This window comes from Schistocerca nitens, chromosome 5 (genome assembly GCF_023898315.1).
Source record: "Schistocerca nitens isolate TAMUIC-IGC-003100 chromosome 5, iqSchNite1.1, whole genome shotgun sequence".
NCBI classification, from domain to species: Eukaryota; Metazoa; Arthropoda; class Insecta; order Orthoptera; family Acrididae; genus Schistocerca; species Schistocerca nitens.
Genome location: NC_064618.1, coordinates 358,366,273 through 358,388,276, shown reverse-complemented (window position 1 = coordinate 358,388,276; position 22,004 = coordinate 358,366,273). Strand labels below are relative to the sequence as shown.

General features: G+C 39.4%; 1 protein-coding gene across 1 annotated transcript in view; it reads right to left on the bottom strand.

The window, feature by feature from the left end:
• The window catches only part of LOC126260907 (uncharacterized), a gene marked incomplete at its 5' end in the record, with an annotated part of 472,435 nt that overhangs the window by 7,143 nt on the left and 443,288 nt on the right, over positions 1-22,004 (bottom strand). Inside the window, one exon of the mRNA XM_049958364.1 lies at positions 12,514-12,746. Coding sequence (XP_049814321.1) covers positions 12,514-12,746 — 233 coding nt within the window. The remainder of the gene's footprint in view (positions 1-12,513; positions 12,747-22,004) is intronic.

Below are 22,004 nucleotides of genomic sequence, written 5' to 3'. Positions count from 1 at the left end.
GCAAAATTACAAGCAAGGAAATAGAAAAGAGATGATTAATAACATAAAGTTTTACCTCTATGAATAAAAAATGTGACTGATTTAATGGGAACTTTCAAAACAGACATATGGGGATTTGTTGCTGCCCAAATAAAATATTGACCTTTGCTTATAATCAGTCAGGAAAGGAATAACAATGTGATGTAGTTACTGCTATTTTTGTATAGTGTACAAAATTTATTTCTTCTGATGCATGAAGCCACTAATTTCAAGATTTGTTGCAGCAGATGCTGATGTCTAACAGGTGCTTTATTGTTGTTTTGGTCTTCAGTCCAGAAACTGGTTTGATACAGCTCTCCATGCTACTCTATCCTATGCAAGGTTCTTCTTCTCGGAGTAACTACTGCAACCTACATCCTTCTGAATGTGCTTAGTGTATTCATCTCTTGGTCTCACTCTACAATTTTTACCCTCCATGTTTTCCACCAATACAAAATTGGTTATCCCTTGATGCCTCAGAATGTGTCCCACCAACCGATATCTTCACCTAGTCAAGTTGTGCCACAAATTCCTCTTCTCCCCAATTCTATTCAGTACCTCCTCATTAGTTACATGATCTACCCATCTAATCTTGAGCATTCTTCTGTAGCACCACATTTTAAAAGCTTCTATTCTCTTCTTGTCTAAACTATTTATCATCCATGTTTCAGTTCCATATATGGCTACACTCCATACGAATGTTTTCAGAAAGGATTCCTGATTCTTAAATCTACACTCAATGGTAACAAATTTATCTTCTTCAGAAATGCTTTCTTTGCCATTGCCAGTCTACATTTTATATCCTCTCTACTTTGACCATCATCAATTGCTGCTCTAATAGCAAAGCTCACCTACTACTTTGGGTGTCTCATTCCCTCATCTAATTCCCTCAGCACTACTTGATTTAATTCAACTGCATTCCATTATCCTCATTCAGCTTTTGTTGACGTTCATATTATATTCTCCTTCAAGACACTGTCCATTCCGTTCAATCGCTCCTCCAAGTCTTTTGCCGTCTCTGACAGAATTACAATATCATCGATAAACCTCAAAGTTTTTATTTCACTTTCCTGAACTTTAATTCCTACTCCAAATTTTTCTTTTGTTTCCTTTTCTGCTTGCTCAGTATACAGACTGAATAACATTAGTGATAGGCTACAACCCTGTCTCACTCCCTTCTCAACTACTGCTTCCCTTTCATGTCCACGACTATTGAACTGCCATCTGGTTTCTGTACAAATTGTAAATAGCCTTTTGCTCCCTGTATTTGACCCTTGCCACCTTTAGAATTTGAAAGAGGGTATTCCAGTCAACGTTGTCAAAAGCTTTCTCCAAGTCTATAAATGATATAAACATAGGTTTCCCTTTCCTTAACCTATCTCCCAAAATAAGTTGTAGGGTCAGTACTGCCTCATGTATTCCAACATTTCTGTTGAATCCAAACTGATCTTCCTGTAGGTCGGCTTCTACCAGTTTTTCCATTTGTCTGTAAAGAATTCATGTTAGTATTTTGCAGCTGTGACTTATTAAATTGATAGTTCGGTAATTTTCACATCTGTCAACACCTGCTTTCTTTGGGATTTGAGTTGTCTGAGGGTATTTCACCTGTCTCATACATCTTGCTCACCAGATGGTACAGTTTTGTCATGGCTGACTCTCCCAAGGCTATCAGTAGTTCTAATGGAATGTTGTCTACTTTCAGAGCCTTGTTTCGACTTAGGTCTTACAGTGCTCTGTCAAATTCTTCACGCAATATCATACCTCCAATTTCATCTTCATCTATGTCCTCTTCCATTTCCACAATATTTTCCTTAAGTATGTTGCCCTCATAAAGACCCTCTATATACTCCTTCTACCTTTTTGCTTTCCCTTCTTTGCTTAGAACTGGTATTCCATCTGAACTGTTGGTATTCATACAGGTGGCTCTTTTTTCTCCAAAGGTCTCTTTAATTTTCCTGTAGACAGTATCTACCTTACCCCTAGTTATATATGCCTCAACATTCTTTACATTTGTCCTCTAGCTATCCCAGCTTAGCCATTTTGCTCTTCCTCTTGATCTAATTTTTGAGACATTTGTATTCCTTTTTGCGTGCTTCATTTACTGCATTTTTGTATTTTCTCCTTTCATCAATTAAATTCAACATCTCCTCTGTTACCCAAGGATTTCTACTAGACCTTGTCTTTTTACCTATTTGATCCTCTACTGCCTTCACTATTTAATCTTTCAAAGCTACCCATTCTTCTTCTACTGTATTTCTTTCCCCCGTTCTTGTCAATCGTTCCCTAATACTCTCTCTGAAACTCTCCACAGCCTCTGGTATTTTCAGTTTAGCCAGGTCCCATCTCCTTATATTCCCACCTTTTTGCAGTTTCTTTAGTTTTAATCTACAGTTCATAACCAATAAATTATGATCGGAGTTCACTGCTGCACTGGGAATGTCTTAAAATTTAAAACCTGGTTCCTAAATCTCTGTCTTAACATTATATAATCAATCTGAAACCTTCCAGTTTCTCCAGGCCCCTTCCACATATGTAACCTTCTTTCATGATTCTTAAAACAAGTGTTAGCTATGATTAAGTTATTCTCTGTGAAAAATTCTACCAGGTGGCTTCCTGTTTCATTCCTAACCCCATTCCATATTCACCTACTACTTTTCCATCTCTTCCTTTTCCTGCTATCAAATTCCAGTCCCCCATGACTATTAAATTTTTGACTCCTTCACTATCTGAATAATTTCTTTTATTGCATCATATGTTTCTTCAATCTCTTCATCATCTGCGGAGCTGGTTGGCATATAAACTAGTATTAATGTGGTAGGTGTGGGCTTCGTGTCTATCTTGGCTACAATAATGTGTTCTCTATGCTGTTTGTAGCAGCTTATACATGCTCCTACTTTTTTATTCGTTATTAAACCTACTCCTGCATTACCTCTATTTGATTTTGTATTTATAAACCTGTATTCACCTGACTAGAAGTATTGTTACTCCTGCCAACGAACTTCACTAATTCCCACTATATCTAACTTTAACCTATCCATTTCCCTTTTTAAATTTTCTAACCTACCTCCTCGATTAAGGGATTTGACATTCCATGCTCCGATCTGTAGACCCGCAATTTTTTTCTCCTGATAACGATGTTCTCCTGAGTAGTCTCCATCTGGGGATCCAAATGGGGGACTATTTTACTTCTGGAATATTTTACCCAAGAGGATGCCATGATAATTTAATCATACAATAAAGCTGCATGACCTTGGGAAAAATTACAGCTGTAGCTTCCCCTTGCTTTCAGCCGTTCGCAGTACCAGCACAGTAAGGCCGTTTTGGTTAATGTTACAAGGCCAGATCAGTCAATCATCCAGACTGTTACCCTGCAGCTACCGCAAAGACTGCTGCCTTCTTCAGGAACCATACATTTATCTTGCTTCCCAACAGATACCTCTCTGTTATTACTGCACCTACTGTACAGCTATCTGTATTGCTGAGGCACGCAAGCCTCCCCACCAATGGCAAGGTCCATGGTTCATGGGGAGGGAGGTGCTTCAGTACACTATTTTGCATTTTTGTATGTAATTGTTTTCTTATTATTTGTCTTTGTATTTTTAGTCAAGTAGAATGGTAACAACCCACAGGATATAGCTTAATTGCTTTCCATCACATTTTTTCTTCCTTGGCCTCTGCTCAGAAACTGGTGCTGTCTGTGGAATCAGAAAAGCAGACTTAGGGAAGGAAACAGACTGTGATGTATGCTCTTAAAGCTCAGATGGCAAGAGCATTGCCCACTGCATACAGTAATGTAAATTTGAATCTCGGCACTGCAAACATTTGTAATTTGTCAGGAATTCACAAAACTGCAATCATATAATTTGTCAATGTTTCCATGTGATGTTGATTTTGGTACCACAAAATTTCCAAGAGGAATAATGCACTCTAAAGTATGCAAATAGAAGGGAGTAAGAGCAAATTATATTTACCACATAATTGTTGAAGGCAGTATTTGTTTCACAACTATGATTCTAATAAATTCCCTTTCTTGTTCTTTCTTGAACTCATACAGTTTTCTTCATGTGGTGGTTATTAACTCATTAATTTCAGACAGAACTGCAGGGATACTCCAGCTTCTTATGACACAAGAAGTAATTTCCAATCAAACCACAACCAAAAATTATAGTTAGCAGCAAAATTCATGGCTTGTATCTATGTTGAGCTGCTAGTTTGGACTGAGTTGCATGTAACTTCCCTTCATTTTTCATCACAGTTTTATAACATTATTAGTCTCTGCATAAATATTATATGCCTAACTGATAATGGTTAATGTTTTGCAACTTACAAGGAGATTGAAATTTTGACATGAACCGTAGCCATTTTTTTAATATACAATGTGTATAAACTGAAACCTTGTTCAGTATCTTCTACATGTGAATGGTGTGCATTTTGTAAAACTGACCACAGTTGTTATGTAAAAGATTGCTATTTGCAATCTGTGGCAACTACAGAACTACCACTGAAGCATTGGCCACCAGCTGACAGCTCTGTCAGTGATCGTTAGGGAGCAGCATAGTGGTTAGGTGACAGCACACAATAACTGTGCAGTCAATTCAGTTCCCCCCGCCACGTGTACCTAAGTAGGTGAGCACTAACTCAGGCTTGCTCTATTCAGCTGTGGCTCTGCGTATGACTTATTACATCATTAAACTGAGTTACTTCTTTCTTGCCACATGGCACCATGAACATTATATTTGCTTGTTCTATCTTGTACCTACAATCCAAAAAAATACTTGTTCTAACAGTGATGGTACATTTTTATGTTGTGGGATGCAACACAATTGGTGATGGTCATATGCATTTTTTCATGCTCGTTTTGCAATCATGGACCCTGTACCCCAGGCTGCCTCACCAGATGTGTCAATGGAAGTGATGCTCCAGCGATTTCTCCAAAAGCAGGGGACAGTAATGTTAGGAGGCTCTGCTCTCCTGACAGTCAGCCTTAACTCTTCCACCATCCCAACTTTCGATGAATAGCAAAAGAGTGGCAGGCCTAGAAGAAACACTACTGATTGTTTTTCACCATGTTCCAGGTAATGGATCCCAACATGATCAAAGTGCTGAGTGCAAACCAGATTTTGTGCAAACTGGACCCTCTCATGGAACTGGTGCATCTGTCCTTTGACAAAATATGTGTTTTGTTCTGTGCCTACTTTCACCACCACTACCATGTCATTGTACCCCTTGTGGAGTTTTAACAGTATCATAAACAGGCAAACCAATCCTACTGTGAATGAGTGCCTGAACTGCAGGGACTCAGTAGGAAATGCCATTTTGTATCTCCTGTACATAAAGAAATGTATGCCAAAGTGATGATTCAGAATGCCATCATTCAGGGGCTCCTTATGAAGAAATATGGCAGAAAGCTATAGACTCTGATGACCCTTTGTTGGAGGACATGTCAAAAGTAGCTCAATCCTGTGAAGTTTCCCATGCTGTGAGCAGGTGGTTAGATAATGGGGGGTGACATAGTGCCTGTTGCTTCAGACCCAGAAAATGAATCCAACCTATCTGAAGTAGCAAATGTGGCAACTGCTGGCCTCCAACCCAGTCTCAAAAACGAGGAAAGCAATCTTGGTCCCCTGACCAGCACATTCTACTTTCGTGGTGGGAACGTTTTCGAAAACATATCAAGATGACTGCCCTGATAGGTGGGCACAGTGCAATGCATGCCAGATAGAAGGAGATCTCATGTCAGTCAGTCATGCTTGGGATAAATGACATGCACCACATCAGGACCAACTGGTCATTAATGTTATTTTGTCAACATCCTCCAGCCCAGGTGTGTCACCTCATAAACTTTGTCATACTCACTTTGTGTGACACACAGAGAATCTTTTGAGTCTCAATGCTTACTCAGCCTTCAGATTTGTCATCAAGGACTCTGCCCACCTGGTCTTGGAACAAACATCATTTCATGAACTGGATGACCTCAGTAAGGAATACTCTGAGATTTTCTCTGGGTCACTTGTTAAGGCGACAAACTTTGTGGCTCACATCACTTTAAAGGCTTGAGCACGTCCCCCCTTCTTCTGCACATCACCCATGTCATTCACATATCAGAATGCCTCAAAAATAACTAGACAGGTTGATAGCCTTGGATGTCATTAAACCACTGTTTGTGAGTGAGTGGGAAACACCCTTAGTTATTATAAAAAGACCACTGGGAAAATTGTGCCTGTGTGGAGATTTTATGGTTACCATTAATTCTCAGTGAGGATTGACATGTACCTCATTCCAAAACCTGACAAACTTTTCTTGGCACTAACAGGACAGCATTTTTTAAAAAACTGATCTTACTGAACCTTTGCTTACAGCTTACTCTGGATGAAGAATCACAAAAAGTCCTCATAGTCAACATGCTGGATGGGTCATATTGGTTGCAATGCTTAGTTTTTGGGGTGCCCAGCACCCCAGCAATTTTTCAAAGACCCCTTGAACAACTGTCAGAGGGTGTCCTCAGCTGCATAAAATACTTTGACAAAATTGTAGTAATTGTAGAAGGGCAGAACACTTAGCAAACTTGAGGCGGCTTTTCATGCTCTCCAGTCTGCAGGCTTCAAATGCAATCTTGAGAAGTGTTTTCTTTCAACCATTGATGGAATATCTAGGAAATGTCATCTCCTGCAATGGTATTCAGTGCACACAGAAGGTGGCTGAAGCCATCCTTGCACTTCCTCATCCCATAAATCTAAAGCAGCTCCAATCTTTCATGGGGAAGATCACATATTATGGCAAATTCATCCTGGGTATGGCGTTGATTGCACAGACACCGAAGAATTTACAGAAGTAGGTTGCCACTTTTGTCTGCTCAGAACTGTCCAAGCAGTCTTTCAGGGCTCTGAAGCAGGCCCTCATATCAGCTGCCTGTCTTGCCATGTGTCACCTGGGCAAACAGTTGGTGGTGACAATGGACACATCTGACCGGGGCCTGGGGGCTGTCCTGGCTCACAGAGACATACACAGCTCAGAACATCCAATCAAAGACACTCAATACCATGCAAAATAAATTTTTGCAAATCAAAACAGAGGCCCTTGCAATTATCACCACACTGAAGAAATTCCATGTTTTCTTCTACAGAAAAGTTTTACCTCATCACATATAATAAGCCATTACTTTCTCTCTTCAGCCCATCAGCAAAGCTCCTGGAGAGGACTGCCCACAGCTTCCAATCCTCCAATGCTGGGCACTTTTTCTTAACAGGTATCATTATGAAATTCACTACCACAACACCACAGAACAGGCCAATGTGGACACCCTTTCCTATCTCCCAAAAGGACCTGAACCAGAGTTCAACAAAGATGAAATTTTGTGGTACTTCCACTTGGACAAAGAGGGTCCACAGGCAATGTACACTTTCTCTATTATGAAAGTGTGGCAGTACATCCAAAAAGGCTGGGCTGGCCACATTCTCGGTTGGAACGCCAACCCATTGCACCACAATTCTCATCTTCACTGGCTCATCCTGGTGGACAGCATTATCCTCCTCAATACTGGCCAACAGCCTCCCTGGGTGGTCCCATTGCAACCTTTGTGCCCAACAATCCTACAGCTCCTACACAAGGCCCACTGGGGTTGGGACCAAATGACTCACCCAGCACCATGTGTACTAGCTGGGTATTGAATAGCAAGTCGAGTATCTTGATCACAGCTGTTCTTGGTGTGAACAACAGCATATGACACCCTGCCAGACATTTTGTTTGTGGCCAATACCCTCTTGCACTTGGGAGCAGGTTCATGTTGACTTTGGAGGATCCTTCTTGGATACGACATGGTTGATTGTCATTGATGCACACTCCAACTTTCTGTGTGTTGGAATCCCTCAACAAATAAGTGCAGAAGTCACAGCTGCCATGCTCAGCAGAATTTTCACTATAGAAGGTCGTCCTCTCACACTGGTGTTGGACAATGGACCACAGTTCTGTTCCCACCACTTTCTTCTGCCACAATGCCATTCACCATCTGCCATCACCACCTTTTCACCCCATTGATGCCAAAAGCCTCATACACATGTTCAAGACACAGATGTGGAAATATGTGGCTGATGTTTCTCTAAATGAGGCTCTTTTTTTGGGTTCATATAGGTTGACGTCAATAGGGGGAAGGGACTGGCAGAACTCCTCCAGAGCTGTCAGACCAACATGATTCTCCACCTCATGCTGCCATCACCTGAGGGGACATCCGTGATGCCATCTCCCCATTTTTGGCTGGGCAGCCTCGTGCTTGAGTGGGAATTCAGGTGCCAGAACAGATGGATTTCAGTGGTCATCCAGCAGCAGCGAGATTGTTGTGTTTTCACATTGGACATTGGGGTCTGGACAGTGACATGCCATCAAAATCAGCTGCACCTGCAGCAGGGGCCTGGCCGCCCCTCCTGTGGATCCTCTGGCAGTAACTATGTCACCAGTGTCCTTCATCACTCCTCTGTCACACACTCTGCTTCCTTGCTTCCTGCTCCCGAGCTGTTCCTGCCTTCACCCTCCCTCCCCTGTGCATTGCACATGGTCCCACTTTCATCTTGCTCTGTTTGTAGGCTGCCTGAGATGGACCAGATGTCAGCAGACAATCATGCTGTGGTATTGGCTCCGTTGGTGCTGCCCCAACCTCTACTGTTTACTTCCATGCCAGGTCCCAACACAGACATGGTGTGTCATGTCACTACCTGTGACAGAGCCACCACAATGCTGGCCATGCTGCTGCACGGGAACCTTCTGGCCATACAATCCTGTCCGTGCTGATCAGGAGCTGGTCAAGCTGGAGTGGCCATCCAGCACCCAAATGATATTGGCCTATTGACCTAGTGCAGGGCACTGCCCGGATGCCCAGCTTGGCATGGGTTGCGTGCTGAGGTGCAACTTGTTGCTCCCACAGGGATGAATGGGTGGGGTAACCAGCAAACTATCACCTATGTTCATGCACTGGCTGGCATCTCCATCAGTGCTGCTAGGAGGTGATTTGGGTGACAGCGCATCATGACTATGCAGGCACATTCAGCACCCCATGCCATGTGCACCTATGTATGCAAGTGCTTACTGGCACTTGCTCTCATTCAACTCTGGCTCCTCATGTGGCTTACTTCTTCATTAAACTCTGATACTGTTTCCTTGCCACATGGCACCACAAACATTGTAATCACTTGTTCTGTATTGTACTTGCATAAAAAAGTAACTTGTTCTAGCAGTGACAATGTGCTTTTATTTGTGGGTTACAACACCACCTATACCTCACCATATATCTACTTTCTGCTGTTTACTTGAGTACATGGTGAATCATTAGCAGGTAATATCTATCTGTCATCATTTTCAAATGATCCCTATTTTACATTGCACTTAGAATGTTGAAATGAAGTATGCTGTTCAGCCACATTAAGAGTGTTTCTTGGTGTGTGGGATCTTTTAATGAACGTAATGCCATCTGAAGCTATAAACATTCTGCAATCCGGTACTAGTGTACATAAGCCACTTAACATAGGAATAATTTTTCTAGTTTAAAGAAACTCAAAAATATTGTATTTTAGAATTCTTTACATGGTGCAGCTTTTTCACACTAAGTAAAAAAAGTTGTGTGTGTGTGTGTGTGTGTGTGTGTGTGTGTGTGTGTGTGTGTGTGTGTGTGTGTGTGTGTGTGTGTGTGTGTGTGTGTGTGTGAGAGAGAGAGAGAGAGAGAGCAAGTATGACTTGCACTCCCAGGGTTCTGTACAAACTTAATTGTGTGTATAGGTTGTTCATCCCAATGATTTTTGCCTGTTGTCGATATCAATACTGACAAGATATCAGTCCCAGGAGATCCAAACTTTTGAGTGTGTTTCAAATTAAATTTTAAATTTTTGTACAATTTCACATTTGCTATAGTAATTTTTCATGCATTTTATTAATTTTGGAGTTATACTAACATGCTATGCTGATTGGTGATTGCAGATGCATTACTTCATCTGCTCTTGTCCCTGCTGTGATTACCGCTAAGACTTGACAGAAGTCTCAACACAAGAAAACAGTACAGCCAGCTGTAGGGATGTTATTGTTACACGAGTGTTAAATTGTTCTGTGGAAGGGTTATATTTTATGGGATATTGAAACCTCTTCTCAAACAAGGGAAGTGGAATCCTGCATCAGTTACCAGTATTTATTAGCTTTGAAGCATTACAGATGCTGTACATGTAGGCACAGACTGTCAGGGAACATTTGTATGTAGAATGAACAGTTCATAAAGGATCTGTGATGCTAGTACTGGCATGGCATGGTTGTTTGGCAGCATTACACCTATCACAGCTAGATAGAAAAGACATTACTTTCACAGTGGCAGATCACTTCACTTAATCGTACCCCAGCCAATAACCATAAAATATTTGTAAGTTATATACAAAAGCCTTTCTCATGAATCAGTCCACCTGTTCCTGAAAACCAGATCAAAATCCCAACAGTAGGTCATGAGATTTTTGATGGATTATGAATACAATGTAAGGTAGTGATGGCAAAAAAGTGATCTAATTGTAAATTAACAATTTTCAGATTTTTTTCCATTTACTTGCACTGTGAAACTTTGCTCCTTGCCAAATTTCATGATTCTTGGTCAACTGGCACTACCCTACAGGTTTTGAAAAGTGAGTCTGCAAGTATTAAAATATGTGACATAAATGCCCATATCTTTTTATTGTATTGACTTAGAAGCTTAAATTTTTTACACTGCGAAGGAACCATAGTCCTTTGTACAGTGGTGGATACATATGAGAGCCATGCAGAGCACGCAGCCCCGTCTTGCGGGGTCGCCGGCATTGCTACCCGTGCTGTCCTGCCAGTCAGCCCATATGCTATTCGTTTGTTTCTTTTTTCAGTCGACTCTACTCAATCGAGTTATCAAGTAGTTGTAGTGCCCTAAGTAGCACGCGTGTTGATGTCATCATATTTTATACATTTCTGTCTGGCACATAGATAGCTAACACATTCCTACAAGAAAAGTCGTGGCCATTCTAATGACGCCGATATATTATTTTGTCTGCCATTTGTTTGAGAAAAGTCGCAAATATTCTACTGTTTTCTTGTACAAAGAATCTTCGATACATAGCATTATAAATACTGACTATTTGCCCAATAGGAAGCTAGTTCACATTCAGAAGCATAACCAATTTGCCAAGAATAATAGGCACATAGCATTCATATAAGATTAACATCAACAAAAGCAAAATGAGGATAATGGAATGTAGTCGAATTAAATCAGATGATGCTGAGGAAATTATATTAGGAAATGAGACACTTAAAGCAGTAAAGGAGTTTTGCTATTTGGGGAGCAAAATAACTGATGATCGTTGAAGTAGAGAGGATATAAAATGTAGACTGGCAATGGCAAGAAAAGCATTTCTGAAGAAGAGAAATTTGTTAACATCGAGTATAGATTTAAGTGTCAGGAAGTCGTTTCTGAAAGTATTTGTATGGAGTGTAGCCATGTATGGAAGTGAAACATGGGTGATAAATAGTTTGGACAAGAAGAGAATAGAAGCTTTCGAAATGTGGTGCTACAGAAGAATGCTGAAGATTAGATGGGTAGATCGCATAACTAATGAGGAGGTATTGAATAGAATTGGGGAGAAGAGGAGTTTGTGGCACAACTTGACTAGAAGAAGGGATCGGTTGGTAGGACATGTTCCGAGGCATCAAGGGATCACCAATTTAGTATTGGAGGGCAGCGTGAAAGGTAAAAATCGCAGAGGGAGACCAAAAGATGAATACATTAAGCAGATTCAGAAGGATGTAGGTTGCAGTAGGTACTAGGAGATGAAGAAGCTTGCACAGGATGGAGTAGCATGGAGAGCTACATCAAACCAGTCTCTGGACTGAAGACCACCACCAACACAACAACAACAACCACAACAGAATTCATCATTTGAGGAAGAGAACCACAATTGTAACTTTTTTTATATCATAAGATGGCATTGTCTTTTATACGTGTATAATCAGTTTAAATAAAACTTTCTTAAACTTTGCATGTGACAGTAAAAGTAACGGAAGCTCAAAATATCTTTAGTGCCCCCTCCTTGAGGTTTTCCTATATCCACCACTGCCTTAGTATGTGATACAAATTTCAACTTGATACTCCTTCTGAGAAAAGAGGGTCTTAGCAGTTGGACAGACAGACCAACAGATGGACAATAAATGAGCCTACAAGGGTTCTGTTTTTACCAAGTGAGGTACAGCACCCTAAAAATAAAGAGGGATGTCAAAATTAGAAATGTGGCTATCATTCAGTGCTACATCTATGGAATACGTTTGGATTGAAGAGGTCTATGCTGTGTGCCACTACTTTCTTAAAATTTAACCACATTTTAAGTGAATTAAAGTATCTGAGAGACAATAAAAACAGTCTATAAAAGAGTCAACAAAAGGTAACTATCTCTGCAGCTCTCCCATATAGAAGGTACCTTTAATCATCAAAATTCATCAGTGGTTGAAGGTACATACCTGCGCTAAATCTGCGATTGACTGGCTTCTATAAAATGGATGACATATTCTGTCTGCTGGACCAACACTTGAGCCAGACATCCTCTTTGTCCTGATAAGAGTACTTGGTCGTGATGTTGTAGCATTTTCTACCTCAAGTTGAACATCATATGGAGAAGCATAGCTAAGAATAGTCAGTGCATCTTCAAACACCATGTGGCGAAAACTGATGCGGACGCTATCAATCCTGTCACCTGTAAATGAAGTACAAATTAAGGTTTTTAGACTCTTCTAAATTACTATGAGTTAATAATAATAAATTCATGATAATGCTTTATTTGAAATTAATTTCAAGTTTAGTAATGACTTTCAATTAGATTCAGGCACATAGGAACTTTGTGATGCAAAGTGAAAATCATTTATGTGATGTCTATAACACCTAATATAGCTGGACATTTTAATTTATGTTCCCTTTGACTTCCCAAGTAAGAATTAAGCTCCAATGGTTCCTGTATCAGTGTATAGCCTAAAAATAAAGAAGGTTGTCCAAATTCTTAAAAATATGGCAATAATTCTGTGCTACATCTATGGAATACATTTGGTTTATGCTCCATATCACTACTTTCTTAAAATTTAACTGTATCCCAAGTGAATTAAAGGATCCAATTGAATTGAATTTCCAGGAAATATTTTATTGTAGAACATCAAGGGCTAGAACAGGCTAGAATAGTGATACTGAATATGAGCTTTTTTGTTGCAGGTGCACCTCTCTATTACACGACGTGTCACTTTACTGGAAGAGTCTGTCAGTAAAATTGTCAGATCATAAAGGTAGCAGATCAGGATTTGGGTACCAGGCTAGAATCTCAGTTCAAAATTCCTGCCTTTTGCAGTCATTGCACCACCAATTAGATCATATGAACATGTCTCTTGGCTCACTAACACGTGATTGACTCATTATTCAACTTGTCATGGGCTCATACTATTTTTGTGGTCACTCACTAAATTTAACAACATTATAGTTAACAGGAAAACTGTCACCATGATAAAATTATACTACTTCCTCAATTATATTAAATAACTAGTGTGTACCTCTCATTGCTGTTTCAACATATATATGACAACCCTGAGATGTGTCATACAGTAATTACATCCATGCTGTAAGATAAAGGGCTGCTTATGATAAACACTGCAACTTATCACACAGCCAGCAGGAATCTTCAATCCTTGAAAGTACATAACATTATAATTTCAAACAGTGGAAAATCCAGGATGGAATGTAGCAAATTTATGAAACAAAGTTGCTACACACCATACAGTGGAGATGCTGAGTCACAGATAGGCACAACAGAAAGACTATCATAAAATAAGTTTTTGGCCAACAAGGCCTTTGTCAAAAATAGATGACAGACACACGCAAACACACAGACTTAAACAAATGCAATTCACACACACATGACCACAGTCTCTGGCAGCTGAAGCCAGAATCTTATAATTTACAGAAGTAGTGACTTATGATTGCAGGTTTTTAATTTTAGTGTGAATATCTTGACATTGTCAATTCTTAAAGAGCTCGTTGGCACAGTGTTTAGCACACTGGACTCACATTCAGGACAATGATGGATAAAATCCATGTCCAAATGTCCGACTATTTAGATTTTCCTTAATTTCCCTAAATTGCTTCGAGCAAATGCCAGGATGTTTCCTTTGAAAGTTCAAGGCTGATTTCCTTTTCCATCCTTCCTAACCTGAGCTTGTGCTCCATCTCTAATGACCTTATTGTTGACAGGATGTTAAATGCTAATCTCTACCTCCTCAGTTCTCATGGGGGCCTGTTTCAGACCTTTGTACCAAGTATATTAGCTGCAGTGCTACTTGCCTTACTTATGGACAAAATAGCAAACAGTGTCAGAGCTAACCATGATGAGCTGCTTTTGCCAGAGAACACTCCAGACATAACTGTCAGTCAACTAGGTCACAGCAATGGAAATTTGTAGAGGATGAAATAGAAATCTGTTAATGAACTCATGGCTTGATATTGTGCTCAATGCTACCTCTAATGTAACACTACATCATGAATGGAACATGTATAGTACTGCACCTGTTATTATGCAACAGACCACAAATTCTTGTGACAAAAACATACCAGCAAACAACAACTGAAGTTCAGCTGTCAACACAGCAAATAAAATTACCTTCCAATCTCAACAGTAAATTCTAACAAACCATTATACATGATGCGGCAATAAAAATTTGTCAAGAGTCTGAAATCTGCAGCATCATAATGTTACCTTCTTAATACAAGCATTAACACCTGTATCACAAAATCCATATTACCTTGCTGTCACCAAAGTGAAAACCAATTATTTCAAGAAGACATGATAACTTATACTTATAAGATTGTTAACAAAATCGTGCAGGTAGCAACTCATTCAATGAATGGTTATCTGCCAAGCTATGAAGATGCCTAAGGATTGACACTATGCAAAATATGTACAACATCTTTGGTTGTGACCTAAAACATAATTAAAATTATTGAATGGAATGTGAGATCTATCAATATCAACAGAGAAAGTCAGATGAATTGTATGCATAGCACATAGACATTTGAATGGCTGTACGTAAATCATTCATTCATGTATCAAGTTTCTTCTATCCCATCAGAAAGGTGAAACTCCCTCAAGGCTAAATTAAATTATAGAAGGAGTGAAATGTGCTTTAAGTCAAATGAACAGTTGTACTGACAAAGTCAGATGGCTTGCATTCCGCCGTGATACAGATAGCCATACTGTAGGCATCAGAGGGATATCTAATTAAAGACCAGATTAACACATGGTTCTGAAGAGGGGCAGTAGCGTTTTCAGTAGTTGCAAGGGGACTAGTTTGGACAAATGACTCATCTGGCCTTGTAATATAAACCAACAAGTGCTTATTATGAAACTTCCTGGCAGATTACAACTGTGTGCCAGACTGGGACTCCAACCTCAGACCTTTGACTTTTGTGAGTTAAGTGGGATAACGACTGAGCTATCCAAGCACAACTCATGTCCTGCTCTCACAGCTGGCCATGTAAGTACTGTGAGTGACTGAAAGCAAGGGGAAATTACAGCCATATATTTCCTGGGGACCTGCAGCTATACTGTATGGCTTACAATTACTGATGATGGAGTTTTCTTGGCTAAAATATTTCAAAGGTAGACTAGTCCCCTCCTCTGGACTGCTAGGTGGGGACTACTCAGGAGAAAAGAACTACCATTTTATGGACCTGAAAAAAGGAATGGTAGATCCTTTAATCAGATAAGTAGGATTCCCCTTAAGCTACTCTTTTTAATCACTCAAGACTCAGCTCAAATTGCCTGATAGATTTAAATATGCTGTAGTAGTACTCATCTACAACATTGGAAGTAAGAAAAGCATCATTAATTACAGATCTACACTGATGGAAAAAATTGCAACACCAAAGAATAAATAATGTAGAGTAAAAAAATTTCAGTAATACATTTGACTAGGTAACATATTTGAGTAATTAACATTGTAAGATCACAGATTAATAAAAGCATGAGATAAGCCATTGCAAATGTGAAATACTGGTACAGTAATAACTTGTGTAACTGCAAGAATGTTGAACACAAGAATGCAAATGCGCATCATTGTGTTGTACAGCTGTCAGATGTCAGTTTGTGGGATGGAGTTCCACTTGATCTGTCAATACAGGGATGGTTAATGCTGGTTGTGGGTGACACTGGAGTTGTTGTCTGATGATTCCCCCAATGCATGCTTGAATGGAGACAGATATGGTGATTGAACAGGCCAAGGCAACAAGTCAACACTCTGTACAGCATGTTGGGTTATAACAGTGGTACGTGGGTAAGCGTTATCATGTTGGAAAACATCCCATGGAATGCTGTTCATGAATGGTTGCACAACGGGTTGAATGAAAGATTAATATACAAATATGAAGTCAAGATGCATGAAATAACTATAAGAGTGCTCCTGCTGTCATACAAAATTGCACCCCAGACCAGAATTCCAAGTGTAGGTCCAGTGTGTTTAGCATGCAGACTGGTTGGTTGCACGCCCTCAACTGGCTTCCTTCTAATCAACTTGAGGCCATCACTGGCAATGAGGCAGAACCAGCTTTCATCAGAAAACACAGCAGACCTCCACCCTGCCCTCCTATGAGTCTCACTTGACACCACTGAAGTCACAAAAGGAGTTAGTTTGGGGTCAGAGGAATGCAAGCTACAGGCCATCTGGCTCAGAACTATCCTAGAAGTAACTGATTTGTAACTATCCATTGAATTAATGTGGTGCCAACTGCTGCTTAATTTGCTGCTGCAGATGGAGTACGATGTGCCAGGGCCATGTGCTGAACATGATGGTCTTTCCTCTTGGTAGTGCACATGGCCATTCAGAGTATGGTCTTCTTGTGACTGTACATCCCCAGACCATGCTGCCAGCAATCATGTACAGGGGCTAAGTTCCTGAAAAAGTCTTTCTGCAATATTGCAGAAGGAACATCCAGCTTGTCATAGCCCTATTACATGATATAATTAAAACTCAGTGAGGTGTTGATAATAGCATATTAGTCATCTCAAAGGCATTTTTGGCATATCCAATCTTAAAGGTAACTGATGTTCAGACCATCTGAGCATATATTTAAAGCAAATATGATTTGCATCCTCATAATGGCACTACAGTGCCACTCTTAAGTGGCTGGTGTGAAATTTGAATACACATCATCTTTCAGATGTAGAAATACGTAACTCCTTCTCGGTGTTGTGATTTTTTTTTTTTTTTTTTCGTCAGTGTATTTCCACTTTTATCAAAAACAATCAATACATTGGCAATAACAAACTTTAAATTGCAGGGAAACTTATGAATGTGGAAGTGTATGCATCTATGTTAGAAGTAATGTTAAATCTAAGGAGGTAAAACTTAGCAAAGTGAAGTGCACAGAAAAAAATTTTGAATGTTGTATTTGCGACTTACAGACTGTCCAACTATTATTGCTTGCATCTATAGGTACCCATTGGTTGACTTTACCCAATTATTATATTATATAGATGATCTTTTAAATGTATGTAAAAACAAAGATGATGTGACTTACCGAACGAAAGCGCTGGCAGGTCGATAGACACACAAACAAACACAAACACACACACAAAATTCAAGCTTTCACAACAAACTGTTGCCTCATCAGGAAAGAGGGGAAGGAGAGGGAAAGACGAAAGGATGTGGGTTTTAAGGGAGAGGGTAAGGAGTCATTCCAATCCCGGGAGCGGAAAGACTTACCTTAGGGGGAAAAAAGGACAGGTATACACTCGCACACACGCACATATCCATCCACACATATACAGACACAAGCATATGTCTGCTTGTGTCTGTATATGTGTGGATGGATATGTGCGTGTGTGTGAGTGTATACCTGTCCTTTTTTCCCCCTAAGGTAAGTCTTTCTGCTCCCGGGATTGGAATGACTCCTTACCCCTCCCTTAAAACCCACATCCTTTCGTCTTTCCCTCTCCTTCCCCTCTTTCCTGATGAGGCAACAGTTTGTTGCGAAAGCTTGAATTTTGTGTGTGTGTTTGTGTTTGTTTGTGTGTCTATCGACCTGCCAGCGCTTTCGTTTGGTAAGTCACATCATCTTTGTTTTTACATATATTTTTCCCACGTGGAATGTTTCCCTCTATTATATTGATCTTTTAAATAAATTGAGAGGCAGGTCAAAATGCACAATAGTTCTTGGGGATTTTAACATTCATTTTAACAAAGGTAAAAAGAACAAGGTACAATTATTAAATATGTTTAACACATACAACATGCAACCTACAGTGCAGGAATTTACCAGATATGGGGATGGATCTGAAACAACACTTGATCAGATATGTACCAACAAACAAAGCTGTGAGTACAGTGTTGAAGTAACAGATACAGGTTTTTCTGACCATATGGCTTTAAAAATGATGATAAGGAATAAGAACAATAAGAAATACACAGTCACTAAAAAATGTGCACAAAGAAGACTTATTAATGCAAACAACATAAGGGTATTTAATAGTACGCTAAAAAGGGTGCAGTGGGGCATAGAACAAACTGATGATGCAGACAAAAAGTATGACAGTTTTCTCACTGATTATAAATATTGCTATGATGTAGCATTCCTGTTAAAAAGAATTAAAGTCAGTGAGAAGACAAACACATGGGTAGCACAAGGGATTAAAAAATCAGCAACCTCCCTTAGAAACCTAAGCAAACATGCTAAAATAAAAACAACAATAAAACCATACTACAGGAAATATAGAAGGATCTATAGGAAAGTTTTAAAGGCAGTAAAAAGGCTAAGCAATGATTCATACATTGATAAGGGAAGCAATAAATCAAAATCAATTTGGAAGATTATAAACAATAGCATAGGAAAATGTAAAACCAAGACCCATAATTTCAAAATTAAAAGTGAGGGTAAAGTGATAGAAGATGCTCAACAGGTAGCCAATATATTCAATGAACATTATGTGAACATAGCACCGAACCTAATTAAAAGTCTGTGCAATTCAAACAACAAAAACATAAAAGTACCAACTTGTGAAAAGACAATGTTTCTGTACCCAGTAACAGACTGTGAAGTTACAAATGATATTAATAAACTAAAAAATAAAATGCCTTGTGGTATTGGCGGAATTTCAGACAAGGTAATCAAACATAGTTCTACCCGTTTATATACTCAACTAACTGACATTATTAATACTGGGTAATGCTCAAAATGGGTTTAGAAAGAACAGATCAACAGAAACGGCAGTCTTCCAATTCATGAAAATGGTTCTAAATGCCTTGGACAAGAACGAATTAAGTTGCAGAATATTCTTAGATTTATCTAAAGCATTTGATTTAATCAGCCATGAGTTATTGCTTATGAAACTAGAATGTTATGGGGTCCGGGGACTTGCCTTCTAATGGTTCAAGTCTTATCTCTCTGATAGACAACAGAAAGTACAAATATGTCATGAAGGCAAAGAGTATCTTCCAGATTTAAAAAAAAAAAAAAAAAAAAAAAAAAAAAAAAAAAAAAAAAAACTGGCTATGGAGTGCCCCAGAGTTCTGTGTTAGACCCTCTGTTGTTCTTGGTGGGCATAAACAATTTGCCAAACCAACTGACAGTTGCAAAACAGTGATGTTTGCTGATAACACTAGCATTTTTATAAAAGGATACAATGAGGATGATCTACAGCAGAGTGTGTCTAGGACAATAAATGAGACAGGAAAATGGTTTAGTGATAATGCTTTGATCATAAATAAGGATAAACCAGTATTGATGAATTTCAGTAATATTAAAAGTGAAGCTAGAAGAAGAGTAAAAGCTGAGTTAGGGAACTATTTTATTGCACAAGCTCCAAACACAAAATTCCTCAGGAGGGTGGAGGAGAACTTGAGATGGGAAAATCATCTAGAAGTTTTGAGTAAAAAATTAAGCAAATGCTGTTATGTGCTATGAATGGTTCAGGAATGTTGCAACATTGAATCATTGCTGTGTGCCTATTATGCTTACATGAACAGTTTACTTAGATATGGCATGATCTTCTGGGGAAGTACAGGTACGGCAAAACAAGCTTCCAAACTTCAAAAAAGGGCTATTAGAATAATGAAAGGGGTTCCCTGCAGAGTGTCAGGCAGGGATATATTTAAAGAATTAAAAAAAATGACTCTTCCAAGCTTATACATCTATTAATGTGTATGCCTTTTGAAAACTCACTAGGAATTTTCAACATTAAATAAACACGTTCATAACCATGAAAAAAGGAACAGGGATGATTTTCAGACACACCCACAAAGGAGCACTCTACCAAAAAAGTGTAAACTACCAGCCCAAAATACTTTTTAGTGCTTTGCCTTCTACAATAAAGAAAATTATATATACTGATATAAAATATTTGTATTTATTATCCAAGTTTTTGAAACAAATTAAAGATAAGAAACTATACTGTAATTGACTACATCCATACAATGTATATTGTTAATGGATGAATAAAAGAGATTGATTGATTGATATATGAAAAGTGTTTAGAAAGTGGTCTATGGTAAAACGAAGATTAACTTAACTAAGGTGAAGTTAACAAATGCCTCTGGGTTTGATTTTCAAAAAGGATTCTCCACAGCGAAAGAAATACAAGGTCTTACAGATAAGTCTAAGCACAGGTAAACAAGAAAAGTTATCCTGTTGATATGTTTTGTAGCCTTATCAAAGCCTTTCAATGTGTTGACTACAAAATTCTGTTTGACAAACTGAAATGTTAGAACATTACTGGTATCCATCTTGCATGGATGGAGTCTTAGTTTCATAAGGAAAATTGAGGATCTCCTTGACAGACTGTGACAAAAGCATGAAATTAACCTCAAAATGGGAGGGACTTAACATTTTGGATTACCCAAGGATCACAAGAGGTCCGTTTTTGTTCTTAATCTATGTAAATGAACTTCTAGTTACTTTAAAGGGTGGTTAAGTAACTAGTATGTTTGTTGGTGACACAAGCATGTTATTCGTAATCCCACAGAAATTCATATTAACTAGTTTTAACAAGTCGGAAAAAAAGAAAAGGAAAGACAAAGACAACCTAGCACCAGAAACAGACATTAATAGTCATATGATACATGAAAAATTCACTACATGTAATATTTCTTGGGGTGCAGTTGGATCACATGTTACAGTGGAGTAAAAACATTGATAAACTAACCAAGGAGCTGAATTAAGCTTAGAAATGTGATTTATTAGTCTCATTACATACATTGTACATATCATATTATCTGTTGTACAGGAGACACGTCAAGTTTAGCAAAAATACACTCCTGGAAATTGAAATAAGAACACCGTGAATTCATTGTCCCAGGAAGGGGAAACTTTATTGACACATTCCTGGGGTCAGATACATCACATGATCACACTGACAGAACCACAGGCACATAGACACAGGCAACAGAGCATGCACAATGTCGGCACTAGTACAGTGTATATCCACCTTTCGCAGCAATGCAGGCTGCTATTCTCCCATGGAGACGATCGTAGAGATGCTGGATGTAGTCCTGTGGAACGGCTTGCCATGCCATTTCCACCTGGCGCCTCAGTTGGACCAGCGTTCGTGCTGGACGTGCAGACCGCGTGAGACGACGCTTCATCCAGTCCCAAACATGCTCAATGGGAGACAGATCCGGAGATCTTGCTGGCCAGGGTAGTTGACTTACACCTTCTAGAGCACGTTGGGTGGCATGGGATACATGCGGACGTGCATTGTCCTGTTGGAACAGCAAGTTCCCTTGCCGGTCTAGGAATGGTAGAACGATGGGTTCGATGACGGTTTGGATGTACCATGCACTATTCAGTGTCCCCTCGACGATCACCAATGGTGTACGGCCAGTGTAGGAGATCGCTCCCCACACCATGATGCCGGGTGTTGGCCCTGTGTGCCTCGGTCGTATGCAGTCCTGATTGTGGCGCTCACCTGCATGGCACCAAACACGCA